Source organism: Geospiza fortis, unplaced genomic scaffold (assembly GCF_000277835.1).
Source record: "Geospiza fortis unplaced genomic scaffold, GeoFor_1.0 scaffold200, whole genome shotgun sequence".
Taxonomy (NCBI): Eukaryota; Metazoa; Chordata; class Aves; order Passeriformes; family Thraupidae; genus Geospiza; species Geospiza fortis.
Genome location: NW_005054353.1, coordinates 543,014 through 562,855, shown reverse-complemented (window position 1 = coordinate 562,855; position 19,842 = coordinate 543,014). Strand labels below are relative to the sequence as shown.

The 19,842-nt window shown below is 43.4% G+C and overlaps 1 protein-coding gene across 1 annotated transcript in view; it reads left to right on the top strand.

The window, feature by feature from the left end:
* Positions 1–205: 205 nt before the first annotated feature.
* The window catches only part of NIPAL2 (NIPA like domain containing 2), a 47,408-nt gene continuing 27,771 nt past the window's right edge, over positions 206–19,842 (top strand). The window contains exons 1-2 of the mRNA XM_005423491.2: positions 206–339; positions 17,692–17,760. Of these exons, the coding sequence (XP_005423548.1) occupies positions 226–339; positions 17,692–17,760 (183 nt within the window). The 5' untranslated portion in view covers positions 206–225. The remainder of the gene's footprint in view (positions 340–17,691; positions 17,761–19,842) is intronic.

Genomic DNA, 19,842 nt, shown 5'->3' with positions numbered 1-19,842 from the left:
CTGGGAAGGAGCAGCAAAACCTTCTGTCAAGCTCCCCTTCCTCTCCTGTGCTCCAGCTACTCTCCAGCTAAGGGTGTCCTGGTGCACACCAGCAATTGCAGCTCTGGCTGCACACACCTGCATGCACAGCATGTGAGGAGCCTTTCTCACATCAGGAAGAGAGTGCCACGTCCTGTTCACCTCTCCTCAGAGCCACCCCTCCCCACTGGTGTGACATTGCACGGCATGGCCAGTGGCTGGGGCCTGAGGACAGGGCCATGGACACCATCCCAGGCACCTTGGAATGCATCCTTTGGGGGACCAGGATCCCTGTCCGGGCCCTGGTACAGCACACACAAGGTAAGTGCCAGCAGCAACAGGGCTTGGGGAGAGGGGCACCGAATTCAGCCTCTCTCCTGTGCCCTCTGAAGAGCCCCACTCCAGCACCTGTTTGCTGCTGGCTCTGCTCCCTCCTCACCCCACAGTTCAGCCTGCACCCCCCTGGCTCCCTGTCCAAGCAGTCCTTTCTGAGCAGGAACTGGGCAGAGCTGTTCTGTTCTCTGCGAGGGCAGCACTGGTTTTTGTCATCTGTGCTTCTGTCACTGCTGACAATGGATTTAGGCAACTGCAAAAGAGAGACTGAAGCAGCCCCTAAGAGCTAGCAATTTGCAGCATCTGCTAACAATAAAAATTAATTGGAGGTTGATTAAACCCTTTACCTTTTCTCCGCTTTTTGTTTAGAAGGCATGGAAGGATACCCAGCATTCTTGACTTTCTCTGCATAAGAGGCAAACCACTTTGTAATGATGGAAGGTATTGATATAAATTGTGCATAAAGTGGCTTGCAACTAGCTGGTCTCTTTTTCTAGGAGCAGCCCAGTAGCAGGTCATAGCCTGAAGAAGGTCCCAGAAGCTTTCCTCTCTGGATTCTGCATTTGCTGCTGGGTGGATATCCATTTGGCAGAGTGCAATTTTCAGCCCCATGTTCTCAGAGCAAAGGAAAACTGAGAATTCCTGTGCACAGGTGCCTGGAGCAGCAGGACTCCTGGCTGATGGCTAGTGGCAGTGCTTCTCAGGACCAGAGCTGAGGTCTCTTACTGGGAGATAAGAATGTGGAGCCAATGGTTTTACTGTGGGTTTGTGAATTGGGGTCCCAGGGCTGTGAACTTGCCCAGCTGCCAAGAAGATGGCAGCAACAGGGAATTCCCTTGGCATGGGATACCCACCTGCATGTCAAAATGGGGGGTTTCTGTTTGCTTGGAAAACCTCCCAGTCCTGCTCCTGTACTCCTTGGGGGTTATTGCATGAGTATGGATGTTTTTTAAATGTGGTAGTTTTCTGGGTAGACCTCAATAGTATTTTAGAGCTGCTTGGGTGTCTGTGAGTGAGACTGATATTCTGTTCTTTTATTTGCTGTAGTTGTAGCTTTGGAGCAGTAGTGGGTAGCTATGGGTCATGTGTTGATGCCAACCCTAATTTTTCCAACAGGTACATTCTTCTGTCCACCCCGTTTTTCACATTTTACATTTCTGGAAGCCTTAGAAACAATTCCCTCCTCCCATTCATGGCTATCCTGTGATTCAGTAGATCATCTCATTTTCAGGTCTTTGCACAGGGGCTCTTCCCCTTCCCCTTTTCTTGAGGTCATTTCGTCCTGCTGATTTGAAAAGGAGCTCTTTGTTTTGTCCCTTTACAAGAGACCATAACTGCACTGGCTCTGATCTGCCTGGGAACAACCCAAGACAGCTGAGGTGAATTACTTTTGGGACAGTATTTTTCAGCCCCTTCAACCCCATGAGGAGGTGAAAGAGTGAGATCCCCTTTCAAGAGCTCCTGGACATGAGGGGCTCGGCACAGCTGCCAGTTGCAGTTGCCTAGTGCCACATGGGCATCAGACACATCCCCCCAGGAGCAGCAGATCTGATACATTCTTTAGGGAAATCCATGGCACTGGACTAGGCCTTCAGTGACGTCTGTAAACACTCAGCTCCCTGGAAAAACTTTAAGTGGCTGTGTCCATGTGACTGTGTAGTATAATGCTGCTTTGTGTTGGAATTACATTTCTTTGTCTTTTGATTTAATTGGGATTATTCTCCAGAGAGGTCCCTGATCAGCATGATTGTATGCTAGCTGCTGGCATAAGGGTGGAAGGGGGCACACATGGCCATGGGGAAGAGCAGTGCAGGTAGGATTTCTCCTTGGCATCAGTATAGTTAATATAGCTTGGCTGATACTGCCTGAGGAGCTGCATCTCTGAAATCAGCAATACCCAGGCCATGCTCCCACAGCCCTCCCTATACAGGCAGGGTGTGTTATGGGACGTGAGTGTGTTTAATGGGGCAGTAAAATCTGATGAAATGTGTACTTAGTTACCTGAAGTATTTCCTGCAAACTAATATTGTAATATTTTTGTGTGTGCTGGAGCAATGAGTGTAGGAAGCCACAACATGTGGGCTTTGTCTGCTTAATAGAAAGTGTATGTAATTACCTCAGTGTAATACATTTTTATTTCCCTCAGGACTTCTCACAGGTTTTGACTTATTTACAATGTTGTTGTTTATGGACAAAAACAATTTGCAGGATTAGTTGAGATTATTATCTACAGTACTGATCTTGGTTTGACTTTGTATTATCAGAGTAGGCAAAAACATCTGGATGAGAACAGTCACTGAGAGCTCAGATGAAATAGAATCATAGAGTAGTTTGGGTTGGAAGGGACCTTGCAGGCTGGCTAGTTCCAACCCCCTGCCATGGGCAGGAACAGCTTCCACTGGACCATGTTACTCAGAGCCCCATAACAACTCTTCTGTAACTCAGCATTTCACATGTTTGTTGTGTGTAGACACTGTGTGTAGTTATTCAAGTGCAGAAGCTGAGCCAGAGATAGAAATTTATTTCACTTCTGCTTCTTTTTCCTTCTTTGCCAGTCACTTCATAGACCCTGAGCTATTACTGGCTGCCCAGACAGCCACTTTGAAAGATTGTCTTATATTGTGGGTTGTAGAAATAAATAATTTCTGCTCTGTATTTAGGGGTTGACAATGCTGACAGTTCCTTCAGATGGATCTGTGGCCTCTTGTCCCCTCAGAGTCCATCAGAGCCTGCCAGGTGGTCAGTGTGTGCCTGGTGCCTTGCAGGGTCTCATTGGCGAGCAGTGGTGGCTGCTATCAGCTGTGAGGAGAAATCCCACAGATTAAGCAGATTCTTGTAGAGGTTTTTCTACTCTGCCTTCTATCATATAGACGAAATCTAGATTTTGTGTGGAATGCCACAATTGAGGTTTTTAGCTCATTCTGTTCAAGAGGAACATCTTCAGTGCTTCAACACTCTTTACTTGGGGCTTGATGTCTAGTGCCGCTGAGCGTCAGCAAGGTGAGAGCACATTTGGTGCCATTTTTTCCAGTGCCTGCTGGTACTTCTGATGCCATGGACACTGCTTCACCTGTGCTATGAGGGACCCAAGGCAGGAAGACAGGGAGCTGTCTCCATGGCAAGAAAGATTTTCTCTCCATTTGCCTTGGCTCAGGAAGCACCCCAGAAACAGTGAGGGTCTCTTCAGCTGGCTACATCACCAGAGAAAAATGTTGTCATGGTACATCCCTACAAACATTCACCAGGACATTTTAAACACTTAAGCAATGGCATTTCCAACCATGGCTTTCAATTAGGAAAAGCTCTAAGCAAGCCAAGGTGTCCATAGGAAATGTGGGTGGGAGTCAGAGGGCAGCATGGCCACAGCACAGGTGGGTTTCAATCAGGGCACCTTTCCTCTGCAGGAAGGAAGAGAAAGGCTGTTGAAGGCAAACCCTCCTGGGGTTTTTAATGCTATTTTCTCAGTCTCTGTAGGGTACCTCAGTCTCCAGTCTGCTCCCTGATGGTCTGCAGATGTTAGCTTTTCAGGTTAATCAGTAAACCAGTCCCTGAGCATGGGGAAAGTGGAGACAAATGTCCTCACCCAGCTTTCTACTGGTGTACTCATCTGTGAAGACTGCAGTGAAGTTTTTTCCTGTTCAACACGATCCCTTCAGCTCTTTATTCTAAAACTCTTCACTGAAAACAAACAAGGGTATCAAAACACTGACTCTGTGTCATCCTGTTGTCCTTTACCTGTGAGATTTCAGAGTTCATGCAGTTTCAGTTTCCTTTATATTATTGGGAAATGTGTTTGGGAGGAAATGCATACCATTTCTTAGGTATTACAGAAATGTATATTACTTTCAGCCCTAATAAATCAAAACTTAGGAAGAGGACTTTCTTCAGCCTTTCAAATACAACCTTTTTGAATCTCTTATAGGGGAATTCAAAACTTAAATGTTATAATGAAGCACATGATCATAGAATGGGTAAGGTTGGAAGGAATCACAGAATGGGTAAGGTTGGAGATGATCTAGTTCAACCTCCCTGCTCAAGCAGGGCCCCCTAGAGCACATTACTCACAATTGTGTCCAAAAGGCTTTTGAATCATTCCAGAGAAGGAGACTCTACAACTTCCCTGGGTAGCCTGTTTCAGTGCTCTGCCAGCCTCACAGTAAAAAGTTCTTCCTATGTTCAGATGGAATCTCCTGTATTTCAGTTTCTGCCCACTGCAGCTAGAAGGAAGAAGCATTGCACGATTTCCAGTGTTGTTCTGCTGTCAAGAATCCAGCAACATTCCATGGTTTTATGCCCATTTAACTAGTTTCTGCTAGAAAACAATTTGTGGCTTTGGCTCATAAATGCAGGACTCTCAGCTGGGCTAGCTTGCACACAAGCTCTCAGGCTCTGCCGGAGCTGTAGGTCTGATCTGCTGAGGGTTGTGCTCTGATTAGCTTTAGTGTGACCAGGAAGCTGACACAAGAGGGCAAAATTGAACACTGGTTAGAAAATATTGCCCATATCTTTTTTTAACCTCATACATCCGTTCTGCTGTGCTGAACATCAACTGCAGATGTAAAGATCACATCTCTGATGGGAAATGAGCACACAGCTTATAGACTGCAGCCTCCAGCTTAAAGGGAGATCAGCTGCTGCTTAGGAACTTGCTCATGACTCAAAGGTAAGGGAAATAAGTACAGGAAAGCATTACCCCTTGCCTGTCTTTTTGCACAATACTATAAGCATGTCTGTATCATCTCAGCTCTCAAATTCCATAGGGAAGTAAAGGGGATTTTTCCATCAGCCACTGCAAGCAGAGTGGGAGCAAACCATGAAGCTGTTTATACCTGTGAATATAGAGGAGGCTGGACATGGGGCAGCAGGTCTGGGACAATGGGAGAGTAGCCCAAAGACTGGAGGCAGTATGCACTTATATTATAAGCCTGCTTCAGGAGTGACCTGCTTATCTGGTTTCCACCAGGCACTTCTTAGGGCTCCAGAGCAGAATTTCCTAGCGTGTGCTATTGGCAGGCCTTAGTATCCTGCTTGTGTTCCCCCTACAAAGCCTGGAAGGAGCCACGTGCCCGTGGCATTTTCCTGCTAAGCCCAGCGTGGTGCTGGGCAGCAGAGAGCAGCAAACCAACCCAGCTCCACATCCTGAGCTTGGGGCACACACACCCAAAGCAAATGCTGATGGTGGGAGAGCTCACAGTCCATCTATTCTGGACATTTTCTTCTGCATTGCTGGCAGAGCTGCTTGCAGGAATGTTTCCTTGCCTGACAGGCAACAGAAGCTGGTGACCAAACCTCTTTTATTTAGGCTGATGGCTCACAATTAATTTTGAATAAGTCTTGGTAGCTCTTCCTGGACACCTCATGCAGGACATTGGAAATGAATGTTCTTCTAGAGCTGGGGCCATGCTAAGCACCAGCTATAGCTTGTCTGAGTGTCTGTTGTCTGATTCTCACTGGGCTATTTTTCACAAATCTCAGACTGTTTTCCATGCTTCCCTTCCCAGCAGATGCTATGGTAAAATGAGTTTTAATTTTTTTCAGAGGACATTAAAGAATATTTGCATTTGATTTTTTTTCTTTTTTTTTTACTGATGACTGAGGTGACTGCAATTTAAATAGGAACTTTGTAATTACACTAATCTGTTTTAAGAGGCGTGATAATGCTAATTAGGAAATTTCTAGGCAGTAAGGAACATTACAATACAATTGTCATTTGTCAGAAAGTGGGGTGCAGAAGACAGATGCAAAGAAACTTGAGTCACTAATTACACATATCCTACGTAGTGCAGAATTTAGTTTTGCTTCAGACTGCTTCAAAATGGAATGCTGAATAAAAATGGGGTGCATAGTGCAGGCTGCGTCTGATATCCAGCTTAGCCACTGACTAGAGGGTTTAAACTATGGAGCCAGCAGAGCAGGGCAAGTCCTTCTCTTCCCTTAGCATTGAGTGGGAAAGACCAGACATGGCCTGAATCTGAATCCCTACACTCCTTTGGATGTGTCTGGCTCAGTGTAGTGCTTTGCCCTTCCTATCCCCATCTTCTAGATTAGTCTACAAGAAATGACTAAATTAAGTTGGCTGTGGCCACTGTGTTGATTTTCAAGTCTCACAGCATGTCTGTGAGTTGCAAAGTGATGTAGGGTGAGAGTCTGGCTGCTCATACAACACCTGTCTGTTCCTGAGATTTCATGAGGTTGCTGTTTGGATCTAGGACACTGCTGTCACACAAAGGAGTAATGTTGCTCCCACCTTGAATCTGTGCTTCTGCTGCTTCATTCGCCCTAGCACGGATTTGACTCCTTGGTGAGGCAATTTGTCGGGTAAATTGACAGGAAAATACTCATGGATATAATTTTTAAAATAAAAGTTGTCTTTAGTGTAAAATCTCACCTGTAACACCAGCCCCTTAAGATTTTGTGATCCAAAGACTGCGTTGCTCTTCAGAGCTTAAGTATGATCCTTTTACTATGGTCTTGAAGTCTGCTTTGGGCATTGATAAAAAATATGTCCGAATCTTATCCTTGCTTATCTCCAATAGTCTGCCATATCTGATTAAGTCCTCTTTGAAGGAATCAAAAAACCCAAATCACTCAAGCAGAAATCTGACCAAACTCAAAAAAAAGGCTTTAGAAAGATGAACAAACAACAACTGTGCACTTCAGTGATAAGGGAGGTGGGGACCTTTGACTAACCTGGCAACTGAAGACTGTGGTTATTTCATTTGGAGTTTTGGTAAAATGTGTAAACTGTTATGCTCATGTTTATAATGTCGCCATGGATTGTCCCAGAAAAATGGCATTCATTAATATGAGCAGTGGGGAGATATGCTTCCCATGCTTTGACTAATATGAACTTTGAAACAAGCAGCCAGCAGCTTCAAAGAACAGCCAGTTGGTGCATGAATCAACACCAGGCCTGGAGCAGAGCTCTTAAAGAAGGGATATTTGCAGTGTGCTCAAAAGTAAACAGTGAACATCAAACTGAACAGGTGTGTGCTGCTTGGACTGAGGTTTTACTGGTATAATTCCTCTCCTCAGTGACGTTCATGACTGATTTACACCATCTAGGCTACAAGCTTTGGCCTTGTTTGGTGATATGAACTGTTTTGCCCATAATGGGGAAATGAAGAGAGGTTAGGGAACTATGATAGTGAGAAGTCACAGAATTGTTAAACTCTTGGATGTGGCACACAGCCACTCTCTGGCTATATTTCCCTTTGTATCCTGCTGTGGCTTGCAGAAACAACCCTGTAATGTAGAGGTCTATGGTGAAGTGCAAGGTTTGGGGGAAGTCCCTCCACACACAAAAGCAATGACTCAGAGCAAAGCAAATACTGGCCCCTTGGACAGGACTTCATGGTGGTGAGGTGAGGTAGTAACATAGAAGTGCATGTCCCTCTGTGGACAAGTCAACATCAGGCTGCCATTTAATTCCTTAGAACCAAATCAGCCTCATGGGAGCTGAAACCTCCACCAGAGTCCTAGCTAACATGTTCGATGATTTGACTGTCATCCTGATGGAAACAAAGTAATTTTGCCAGCTGATACAGATTGTACTTGAAGCCTTTTTCTTCAACAGCCAAGGATATCTCCACTGTAAATATGTTCCTGTGAAAAACAACCAAAATATGAGGTTTGTGTGCATAACAGACTTGTACCCACACAGTTAACTCTCAGTTAAAACCTAGTTTAATTTTTTGGGCTCCAGCTTGGGAGTAAATAGATTGTGACTCCATTTACTTTGCTTTATGGATCTAACCTACTATTTCTTAATGTTTCTTTTCAATTTTTATTGAGGGTATTGTCGTGGATTTGGGGATTTTTTTCTGCTTTTTAATTGTCACAAGGTTCTTTTATTTATCGACTTCTTATCACATTCTTTTATTTCCTTTGTTTCTCTCTCTTTCAGTAACAATCTTTTGCTCTCAGCAGTGACTAAAGCACCATGAACGTTTTCATTCAGTGTCTGTGTTATCATGCAGCAATGACTCAGTCATCATGTCAAGGTGACCAAGAGCAAAGCTTGTCGTGTCTGCAGAAGCTTCTGTCAAACAAATAATAGCAGCTTTCACCTGATCAAGTCTCTAGCTCCATCTCTTGACTATTGTACTTGTTTTGGCCAGAGTTAATGTTCTTCATAGTAATTTGTGTGGTCTGTGTTTTGGAATTATGATGAAAAAGTATTCTAGCAATCAGGATGTTTAAGTTACTGCTGAGCAGGGCTTGCACAGCACTGAGGTGTGCTTTGTTCCTCATACTGCCCCATCAATGTGTAGGCTGGGAAGCAGGAAGGGGAAGGGGGCACAAGAAGCAGGAAGGGGACACAGCTGGGACAGCTGACCCCAAGTGACCAAAGGAGTATTCCTTACCATATGGTGTCATGCTCAGCATATAAAGCAGGGGAAAGAAGGGAAAAAAGGGACATTTGGCATTGGTCCTCCCAGGTAACCATTACCCATGTTGGAGCCCTGCTTCTGTAGAAATGGCTGAACACTTACACAACAATGGGAAGCAGTGAATGAATTCCTGATATTGCTTTGCTTCTCATGCAGCATTTGCTTTATTTATTAAACTGTCTCTATCTCAACCCACAAGTTTTTGCACCTTTACCCTTCCAATTTTCTCCTCCATCTTGCTGGAAGAGTGGCTCCAGCTGCATGAGGCTGAGCTGCTGGCTGCTGTGATAACCACACATCTGAGGCTGCCAGGACAAACTGAAGAGCAATGCATGGTTTAAAAAGCATACATGTGAGGGATAATAGCATCTGGCTCATGAAAAGGATACTCAGTTCTCCTTCATCTCTTCAATTCCTGAAAAGGGATTTATCTTCCTCACCCCATTTCCATAGTAATCCCTGTCAAGAAGAAGCTCTATAACCATTATATCCTATAATAATGCTAAAATAGCAGAAAAAGGAGACAGCAAGTTCTTTATTGGAGAATCCACATAAGATACAGTTGCTGAAAGACCAACCATGCTCAAAACTAGGGGAAAAAGCATCACCACCTTGTTATCTCTGGAAGTACAACAGAACATATAAAAAGTTGTTAAAGGTACGTAGAAGGGATCATTCAGCTACACTGGTCTTAGTTTCCTCTTGCAGAAGGCAGATATGAACTAGATGCTTTGGAATTTTGTGAACTAAACACGTACTCTTTATGTAAGCATTCACCATGAATTACAAAATGCTAATAATACCTTTTATATTTTGAACCAGCAAACTTCCAGTAAACTAGCTTGTAGTAAAATGTCAAAATGTAGAACTGCAATGTGTCACAGGGAGACAGCGGAGCAAACATGAGCCTGCTACCTCTATCTCAGGCCCTTGCAAGAAACTTGCGTGTGAGGCTGTTTCTTTAGAGTTTATTTTTTTATTCCAAGATTTGCATCTTACAATTTTTATCATAAGTATCTGCAAATTAAAAGCATCCAGCTGTATGTTTATGTGTATGCACCCATCTATATACGTGTGAATATTTCAGGGAGTGTAGGACCTCTTGTTTTAGGTCACCACTGATAATCTAGTGGTTGTTTATATTTAAATGAATAATGCTGCTAAGCAGAAGGTTCTGCCTTCTGGAGTCCACTCATTTTTTTGCATTAGGAACTATCTGTAAATGATTAGCACTCTGGAAATCAAACTAGGAGAGCCAAGCGCGAGAGGTGCAGGAAGGAAAGCAAGAGAACTATTGCAGAGCAACCCTCCTCTGCAGGAACAGCAGACTGGAAGGGCAGCTCCTTCCCCTGACATAAAATCAAGTAATTCTTTTAACAGATGGATCCAACTTCATTCTAATTGCAGTCAGGTCTTTTCTTTTTTCCCTGCCCTGTTGTTATTCCTGTTAGAATATTTCTGAAGTGCCACTGGCTTGGGAGCATTGTGATTTCCTGCCTGTGTTTACCCCTGTCTGACATGGGCGACTTTGTGTTTCAACAACTGAGCATGTGCACTCAGGTTGTGACATGGAGAAGCATTTTCTGTGAAGATCAAAGGAAGGGTTAGTTGCAGCTAACAGAAGATTATTTGAGTTAGGACGGGAGACAAGCCTGCCTTTGTTTGAAAGTGATGCTGGAGAGGTGCATGCTGGAAGAGGCATGCCATTCCTCTCAACTGGAAAAGGGACGTTCTAATATAAAAATTCTTTTGAGGATTTGCTAAATAATGTATTAAGCTGGTTACATTTCTCTCAGGGTTTTCTGTTTCTGATTGAGGTGGAGTCAAAAATAGCTCGTTTGTACTTTAGCAAGACTTGTACTACAATAACAGGAGGGTACGAGCTCTCTGTGCTTGGCTTGGAGGCACATTTGTGTGTACATGCAGAGGTTCTGTGTGCATGCAGAGTGAGCCATCTCTCTGAGAGTACTCCTTGTGCCTTGTCCTGCCTGCTGTGACACTGAACAGCTCTGTTTACTCAGTTGTTCAGATAGCTCCCTTTTGAGCTTGCCTCCAGCTTGCCATAAGCCATGTGTCACCTCCTTGGCTCTCACTTTAGGGGTCCAGGGAGCCACATTAAGCATGTGATAGGAACAGCACAGCCTCTCAATGTGACCCAGACTGTTGCTTCTGGGGATTCATATTCCTAGGTTTGGAGTGGTCTGGCTTGGACCTCACCTTGTAGACCAGGAATTAGCCTGGGTCAGACAGGGATATCCAGAAAGCCTGGTCCTAGGCAGCAATAGAAGCATATCCCCAAGCCAACTGGTCATTTTGTGGGAGAAGCTGGTCAGGCAGTGCTAGATTGCCTCCCTGTTTCTCCTGTGGGACCTGGAAACTGGCAAAAGTTTATAATCCTATTCTTGCTTTTCCTTGTATCTAATTTCTGTAGTTGCCATGGAGACGATATGTGATGGTACTTGAGAAAATCTTTTATTAAGATGTTTTCAGCTATGATTGATGTTTTTATACAGTCATGGTAGAGGTTTTTATTTGCAATCTAGCAGGCATTATTAAAAACATGAAATGGTCTTCGATTATGCAGCAAAATATCCCAAGAACTAAAATGTCCCAAAGTATCACAGGCTGCTTGGGGAAACAGTGTAAAAATCTATTCTGCTCCTTCTCCATTCTCCCATTTATTTCTAGTTTTAAGATTTCATTCCTGAGAATAAGAAATTGAAATGTAGAAGTGACAGGTTTAGTTTTAACTCTTCAAAAAGGAAAAAAAATTGCTACTCATAGTGGTCACTTAAAAGTACCTGAAAGTAGGTTGTAGTGAGGTGGGTGATTCTTGTCTCCCTAGTAACAAGTGATAGAACAAGAGGAAATGGCCTCAGGTTGTGTCAGGGAAGGTTTGATTAGTACAGTAGGAAAAATTTCTTCCCAGAAAAGGTTCTGAAACACTGGAACACTCTGCCCAGGAAGGAGGTTGAGTCACCATCCCTGAAGGTGCTTAAAAGACATGTAGATGTGGTGCTTAGGGTTTAAGTGGTGGACTTGGCAGTACTGGGTTAATGGCTGGACTGAATTATTTTAAAGGTCTTTTTCAACTTATATAACTCCGTGATTCTAGGCTTGTTAACAATACAGTGGGTGGATATGTTTGTATATAACCTTAGCAAGCACGTAAAAAGTTACTTTATTTCACAGTTCATATTCTCCAGCTTGGTTTGCTACCTGCTATGTATATGAATTAAAATAATCAGAGTGATGAATATAATTAGGATCTCAGGAAAGAGATTAAAACCCAGAGATAAATAAAAGAGTCCCATTTCTGTAGCTGCTGTATCCTCTGAAGTTCCCCCACCTTTTCATAACTTACCAGACTCTCATTCCAGCCTTTGCAATTTGTTACTTTCCTGGAAAAAGATAAATTTTAAATTTGTGAGGTAATGTAGTTACCAAGTCTCCTCTCTCTATTCCTGACAATGATGATGCCAAATGTTTTAACTCTCTCCTTCTCATATGCTGAACAATCCCCTTTTTCTTTTATGTCACAATGAAAAAAATGAAATGCATTTTCATTTCAGGTTCTCACACTGGTAATTGCCCTTTTACTCTTATTTCAGCTGTCCTTCAGTACTTCATATGGACCTTAACTGATATCTGAGTATATGAATTGCACTATGAAAACCATTGGAACAAGGACCTTGTTTTATTTATACATCTGTGAAGTACTGAGTACAGCCAGAGCTCTGTGAATAATAATAGCTAAATGATAAGCCTCTCCCAATTCCACATGGTAGCTCTTTGAAAAATATGGTTTTTGTTAAGGACTCTGAATTCCTCTTGCTTCAGAGTTAACTCATAATTGGAAGTTTAGAACATGTTCCACCCCTTTCTCTTTTTTTTTTTTTTAATAAGATCCATTGAGGTCTGAAAAAATCCCAGTTATTGGAAATGGTGCATAGCTTTTGAAACAGTACACGCCATTAAATTTGTTGGGAGCACCTTTAGATCACAAATACGTAGAGAAATCAACAAAAAAAAGGAGCAACTCTTTAACTAGCCTTGATGAGTGAGCAGGCAACAGACATTTAAAGTGTTTGGGGTTTTTTCTGCTCATCAGTTCAATTTATAGGCATAGCAAGTTTCCATAAATAATGGCATATACCTTTTAGTCAATGCAAATTATGTTCCTTTTTCTAAGTTTTCATTTCACAGACCTGGCAACTGCAGTTTAATGTGCTTTAGGAAAACACACATGTAATATGGATAAATTGCATTTCACTGTATAACTGAGTCTCCAATGCAGATTTTAGTCTGCAAGTGATAAACTTAGTAGAATTATTGCCAAAGATACGGATTTCAGCCTGGCTTTCATTTGCCATAAAACCCTTATTTTACTTTGACAATAAATAGAGACTTTTCATGTAAAATGTCAATTTAAAATTCTGGCAGAATGATGTGAAAATGTTCTCTGGTAAACAAGCATCAGGTCCTGCCTGAGTGCTGGGAGCAGGACCATACCCAGCCAGTGCCACGCTGCTGCTCACTTATTTTGAATAGCAAAATAGCGCTGCCACTCCACGTGACAAATGGATTTCTCTTGGCTGATGGTTCAAACCTCCCTCCCCCACACCTCAGCTTGTGCAGGAGCCTCATGTGGCTGGGATGGGGATACCAGGAGAGTGCTGAGGGTGCCTTGCTTGAGGCAAATTTGCCATTTCTTGAACTCATTTACCCCAGCACCCCCTGTACAGTGCCGTGTCACTCCTGACAAACTGCACAGGGTCACCAGTTTAAAACCCTTGCTGTGAATTGTGAATTTTGACCCTCCTTTAGTGTTAAACATTGGCAGGTGGCTGATAAAGGACATAAAGGTAATGGGGTATGTTTTGGATGGATTATTTCAGGCACTCAAGCAGGGCAGCGAGGGAGCAGCAGGCCAGAGGAAACCATTCCTCAAGCCTGCTTGCCACCAAGTAAAATGCTGGCAGATCCACAATCTCAGTCCATGGTCTGTGTGCTCATGGGCTATCTAGGAAGGACTTCAAAGTGGGTAGGTGGCTTTAATGGCTTGTTCCAAAACATATTAATTAAAATGAAATAAATTAAATTTCTGTATTGTTTTTTATTTTCTGGAAAACTCAAGGTTGTTTCTCTGACAAGCCTCATGCATTTGGAAGCACTGGAAAAATATGTCAACAGTTTGAAATCTGGGGTCTGACAAAGTGGCTTGTATGCTCAGACAGATGTTTCAGTGATGAAGAAACTTGCATTTTATGCCAACAGTTCTGAATATTTAAAGCTCTTTCCTGTAGAAGTCCTTAGTTGACTGAAGCAGTACCATGGCTCTGAAGTTGTGTCTGCAACTGAATTCCCCAACTGAGGTTTGTCTTGAGACTTATGTGTGGGAAGCTCTGCAGTGCTGTGGATGATATCACAACTGGATATCACAACTGGAAATTCAGAGAATATCATGTTTATTACTTATTAAACTGGCTGTTCCACCAGTCCTTTAGCCTCTGAAGGATATTAAATGGCAGACACTGCACAAATAATGAAGACTTTCACATGATAAGATGGGAACAGAAGGGCTCTGGTGGCTTTCAGGGCAGTACAGCAATTTTGTGATCTGTCTTCAGTTGCAGGTTGTCTTTCATGAATGGTTTTCCTAGCCTGAGATATGCTTTTCTCCTCTGAGTGCTGCTGTATGTGGTAACCTTGGTGCATTAGAAATTGCCTGCTGATTTGAGTCACTCTGATTTGAGATGTTCACAATGTAATTTTCCTCTTTACTGCATTTCCCCCCATTTTTTAACTTAGCATAAGCACGTGTGGGTATGAACCCACATGAGACAGTTTTGCCATGCTGTAGCTGCAGGGTGTTGCTGTGCTTTCATCTCATCTCCCTGAATGGATCCATGTGATGTTTGACCTCCTTAGGGCATCGTGCTCTGCTCCTAATCTTCAGGGCTGTGTCCAGCCCTGGCTGTGGAAGCATGGTGCTATTCCCATGCTAAGCAGAGCTCATGAGCCCCTGTCAGCCTGGGGCAGGCACTGCAGTATATATGCCAACAGCAACGCCCAGGTGAAACCTGTGGTCATTGCCATAAGGTGACCTGAGCCATGGGGGTGAGGTTTGAGCCCAGCCTGCTGCCTGTACACATGCACTGCTTTTCCTTGGGTGCAGCCCAGGAAGTTGCTTAAGTTAGGCACAGAGGAGTGTCACAGCACAAGGATTTTAAGCTAAAAGATGGCAGATTTAGACTAGATACAAGGAAGAAGCTTTTCACAGTGAGGTGGTGAGGCACTGGAACAGTTTGCACAGAGAAATTGTGGATGCCCCATTCCTGGAAATGTTCAAGGTTGGATGGGGCTTTGACCAGCATGGTAGAAGGTGTCCTTGCCCATGGCAGAGAGGTTGGAATTAAATTATATTTAAGCTCCCTTCCAACCAAAACCATTCTGTGTTTCTCCAAGAAGAGAATTGACCTTTGTCAGATTGTTTCTGTTCAGACACAGGCTGGTCATCGTGATAGAAATCCTGTGTGTCCCACAGTGATATCTGAGCCAAGCTCACAGGTACCTGGTGAAGCAACCACCGTGGTGCAAAAGCAGTTGCTGTTCTGGGGAGGACACCCATGATGCAGGGCATTGGAAAACCCACTGCTGGAGATTTGATTCACAGCCTCTAGAGGCACACACTCAGGTCATCATCAGTACCTACACATGGATCTGATTTAACACACTATTTTAGATGACCAATGGAACACATGACCTCATCCTCTGCTCACCAGCTGCATTCAAGAGCTGGATGGAGACCCTCTTGTGGTCTGGCTTCACATCAGTGGTGTTTTCTCTGTGGTGTGCTGGTTGCCTACTGAGTCCTGTGCCAGGTTTGTGACCCCCAGCTGAAAACTGGGAGGAAGGAGCTGCAAGGGGTTGCATGCAGAGGTGCAGCCATAATGATAGGATCAGCCTCTGGAACAACAAGAGCCACAGAGAGACTGATTCTCAGCTGGGAGTAGTGGGGATTTGTTACAATTACTAATGTAAGTGCAGTAAAATGATGGGGTAAATGAGGGGGCAGATTCTGTTTTCTATTCCCTTCTGTCTCCTTTTTCTTAAACACTTCATGACAAGGCTGACAAGGCCACTTCTCCACCTCCTCACAAGGGAGCATGTTGTCATTTAAAAAGTACAAATCTCCGGGAGCAAGAAAACAGTTTTGATTTAGTTGCTGTTTTTTGAAGGTACTGTGTGGGCAGGATGAAGTGGTCAAACTTTGGGCAAGATCAGTGCTCAGGATTTGATGCTACAGCATTAAGGCATAAGGAAGGAAAACCCATCCCCTGTGCTTCTGCAAGGCCTGGGTGGTGTCCATGTGGCAGCATTTCCCCAGAGTGGAAGGAGGCTGTGTGTTCCTGTAACAGTGGGTGCTGATCTCTGCTGGGACCTCTGTGCTGAGGTGTCACATCACACACTGGCTCCAGGGAGGTGTGTTCCCAGAGCATGAAGAACACAGTGTGTGTGAAAGAGCCCAGAACATGCTGAGATCCCAGGGAGAGGATGCAAGAGAGGAAGGACCTCCAGTGGCCATGCACCAGAGGCTATGGGCTTAAATCTTGAGTAATGCTTCTCATTGGATGCTTGTTGTATGCAAGCTGTGGCACTGATGCTGCAATAGTTAGCAGAGGGAGCCCTCTCACTTCTTGCTTTCTTGTCCCTGAATCCCTTTGGACCCATCAGTCATGTCTTGGTGACACCTGGCAGGCAGCCAAGCACTTCTCCGAGAGCAGTCCTGTTGTCTGCTTCTCCTGCCAGCTCCGAGACACTACAGAAACAGAGGGGCTGGAAACAGTTGGGTTCTGCTGCTTGGCTTAAATATTATATTTGATTTGTAATAAGGCTGTTGTTTCTTCACACTTTTGGGGATGCCTTTGCTTAGTCTGCAACTATTTAGCCACAACAACAATCCCCCCTCCAAGTGCTTTTGGAACAACATGTTGTTCTTTATAAATGTTGAGGGGTAGCAGTCTCTGGCTGGTAGGCACTGCCTGTTCAGAGCTGCTCAGGGACCTTTTCGGTAAGTATCTTGAAACATGAGGCTGTAAGCACAGAGTTGGATGCTGCTTTACAGCCTGGAAACAGTTGTTATGCTGGGTTATATTACCATGACCTTGTTTATAAAAACTGATGGTTATGTTTGTCTTCTCCACAAGCTAATGGGGCTCCTCACAGCACTCTAGAAGTGACCTTGAATGGGGTTTTAATACACTTAGGATGGCTTGCAATGTGTTAGAGCATTTTGACAGTGGACAGGGAGCTCTGTCAAGTACATGTTGTTTGACCTTGCTGAAATGGCATCTTTAAACGACTTCTTTCCAAAATAATGAATCCTGCTTGAGTGTTTTTAATTTCTTGGCTTCATAGAAAGCGTGCAAATCTTAGTGAAATTTAGACAGTCTGATTAGGAAATTTTTTAATGAAATAACACAATACATTAAAGACAGTTTCAGGACACCTATGTTCCTGGCTGCCTTGTCAAATAGTGGATATGTTAACACGTAAGATAATTGTGTTCCAGTAGGAATGGTTTGATTGCTGATGGTTTTCCTTTTGGATAACGTAGCAAACTAGGTCCTTTTTGGGGGGGGAAAAACCCTGTTTGTGGTTTTCAACTGCCTAGTTTTGTCTTTCATGAGATTTAAGAAAGTGTTCTACTGAAGGACAGCAAAACCAGCATGCCTTTCCATTCCCACTTGTTTATTACTTAAGCCCTAGCCAGCTATGCAGAGGTATTCCTTATCACTTCACTCACTGCAGCATGAACTCAGTGACTGTGAAGTACAATAATTTGGTTTTGATTGGGTCATAATGTGCTATCAGAAAACCACCATTATATTGGTCTTCTTAAACTAATAAGTATTTTTGTATTTCTTTGCCTTATGATTTGCAGACTCAGCTGTTTGGAGTTTTACTTGCTGCTGCTTCAAATTTTCTCATCAGTGTCTCTTTGAATATACAGGTATGATATGGTTTATCTTTATTCAGAGTTGTTTATGTTTAGCAAGTACTTACATTGCAGTTTGGTTTTGATGAAGTTCAAAGTGCAACTTTTGTTGCATTTATTAAACCTTCTCTCTTTCATTAACTGTAATCTAGCAGTGCCCTGCTATAATTGCTGGGAGCTGGGAGTTGGGAGCTCTCAGCCTGCTCTGTGCTGTGATTGTCATACAGGAATAGAAAAAATATTCATAACTCCTCCTCCTTTTATTGTGCCAGAAAGAAACACCAGCTGTGAGTCACTTGTAGTCCCACTGAAGCTGGGAGTAAGGAAGGGTACAGTAAGAGACAGTATCAAAAGCTTTGCTGAAGTCCAAAAAGATTACATTAGCTGGCTTTCCTAGATCAGTGAGGTGGGTTACCCTGTTACAGAAGGAAGTCAGGTTTGACAAGCAGAACTTTCTCTTCGTGAAGCTGTGCTGGCTGTGACCAATGACTGCATTGACCTCAAGGTGTTTTTCAATACCTCCCAAAATAATCTTTTCTGTGATTTTACTGGCACTGAATTGAGACTGACAGGTCTCAGTTCTGATTCCTATCTGACTGACAGGAATTTTTCAGGATTCTCCTCTTGCCCTTCTTGAAAACTGAGACAATGTTCACCAGCTTCCAGTCAGCTGAGAGATGAAAATCAAGAGAGATTTTGCAATAACTTCAGCTAATTCTTTGAGGATTCTTGGATGAATCCCATCAGGCCCTATAGATTTGTAGGGATCCAGCTGGAGCAGTACAAGTTCAGAACCAGCTGGGATTTAATCATTCTCACAGCCATGGTCCTCCAGCTCAGAGCACTGAGACCCCCTTGGTCCATCATCTGTGTTGAAGACAGAGGCAAAGAATGCATTAAGCACCTCTGCCTTGTCCATGTCCCTGTTTGTGAGGTGCCCATCCACATCCTGTAACAGGTGATGTTATTTCTATGCTGCATTTTGCTATTATATATCTGAAAAATCTATTTTTATTGTCCTCCGCATTTCTGTCTGTCTTCAAGTTGAGCTTTGGCTACACAAATTTTCTCCCTATGGTGGCAAGCTGCATCTCTTATTTTTCCAGGTCACCTGACCTTGCTTCCACTGGGCACACACCTTCCTTTTTTGCCTTAGACCCAAAAGAAGATCCCTGCTCACCAAGCCAGCCTTCTGCTTGACTTGTGACACTGGGGAATTGCTGCTCCTGTGCCCTTAGGAGCTGATGTTTAAAAAGTGACCAGCACTGGCAGACCCCAGCACTACTGAAACATTTCCCAGGGGACTTTTCTTACTAACTCCCTGAGCAGCCTGAAGTCTGCTCTCCTCATGTCCAGAGCTGAGGTTTTGCTGTACTTTTCCTCCTTCAACAAGGATTTTAAGCTTGATCATTCTGTGGTCTCTGTGGCCAAGACGGCGCCAGTCACCACATCTCTCACGAGAGCTGACAGGCAGCAGATCAAGGAGGGCATCATTTTGAGTCAGCTCCCTGAGGACTTGTTCCATAAATGCATACAGACATAAAGGTTTTTACAATATTGGACTCCAAAACAACTTTGGCCAATTTAGTTCTTCTTCTGCAATTAAGATAAAATAATCCGAGTAAACACTATTTAAATCATAAAAGTAAAGGAAGGTGTTGTCCTTACAACTGTGGTAAAGCACTGTAGGATGTCAATAATAAAATACTTTCTGTTTTAATAATTAGAATACATACTCAGTAGAAAGTTACATTTTTCATTATAGTCTGTATCTTGTAGGCTTAGTTGTATTTTGAGGTCTTCTAACAAAAGTTTTTAAAGCACAGAAGGCATTTTTGTGTAAATTGTCCAGAAGAAGTATTTTGCTAGCTAGTATTTTAGAAGTTGTGCAGGTCTCATATAAAGCTACTTCTTGCTTTTTCTGTAAAGGATGAAATAGAAAGTTGTGGAATATGAAAGTTCCTGTTCATAGCAACCCAGTTTATTAAAGCTAGTAGGTTCTTCAGTGATTCCCTTCTATTTAAACATCATTAGCTGGAGAATCCCACAGAAAGAAACCTGTTTAGCCAGAGGAGACTGGCAAGTTGAGATGACTGC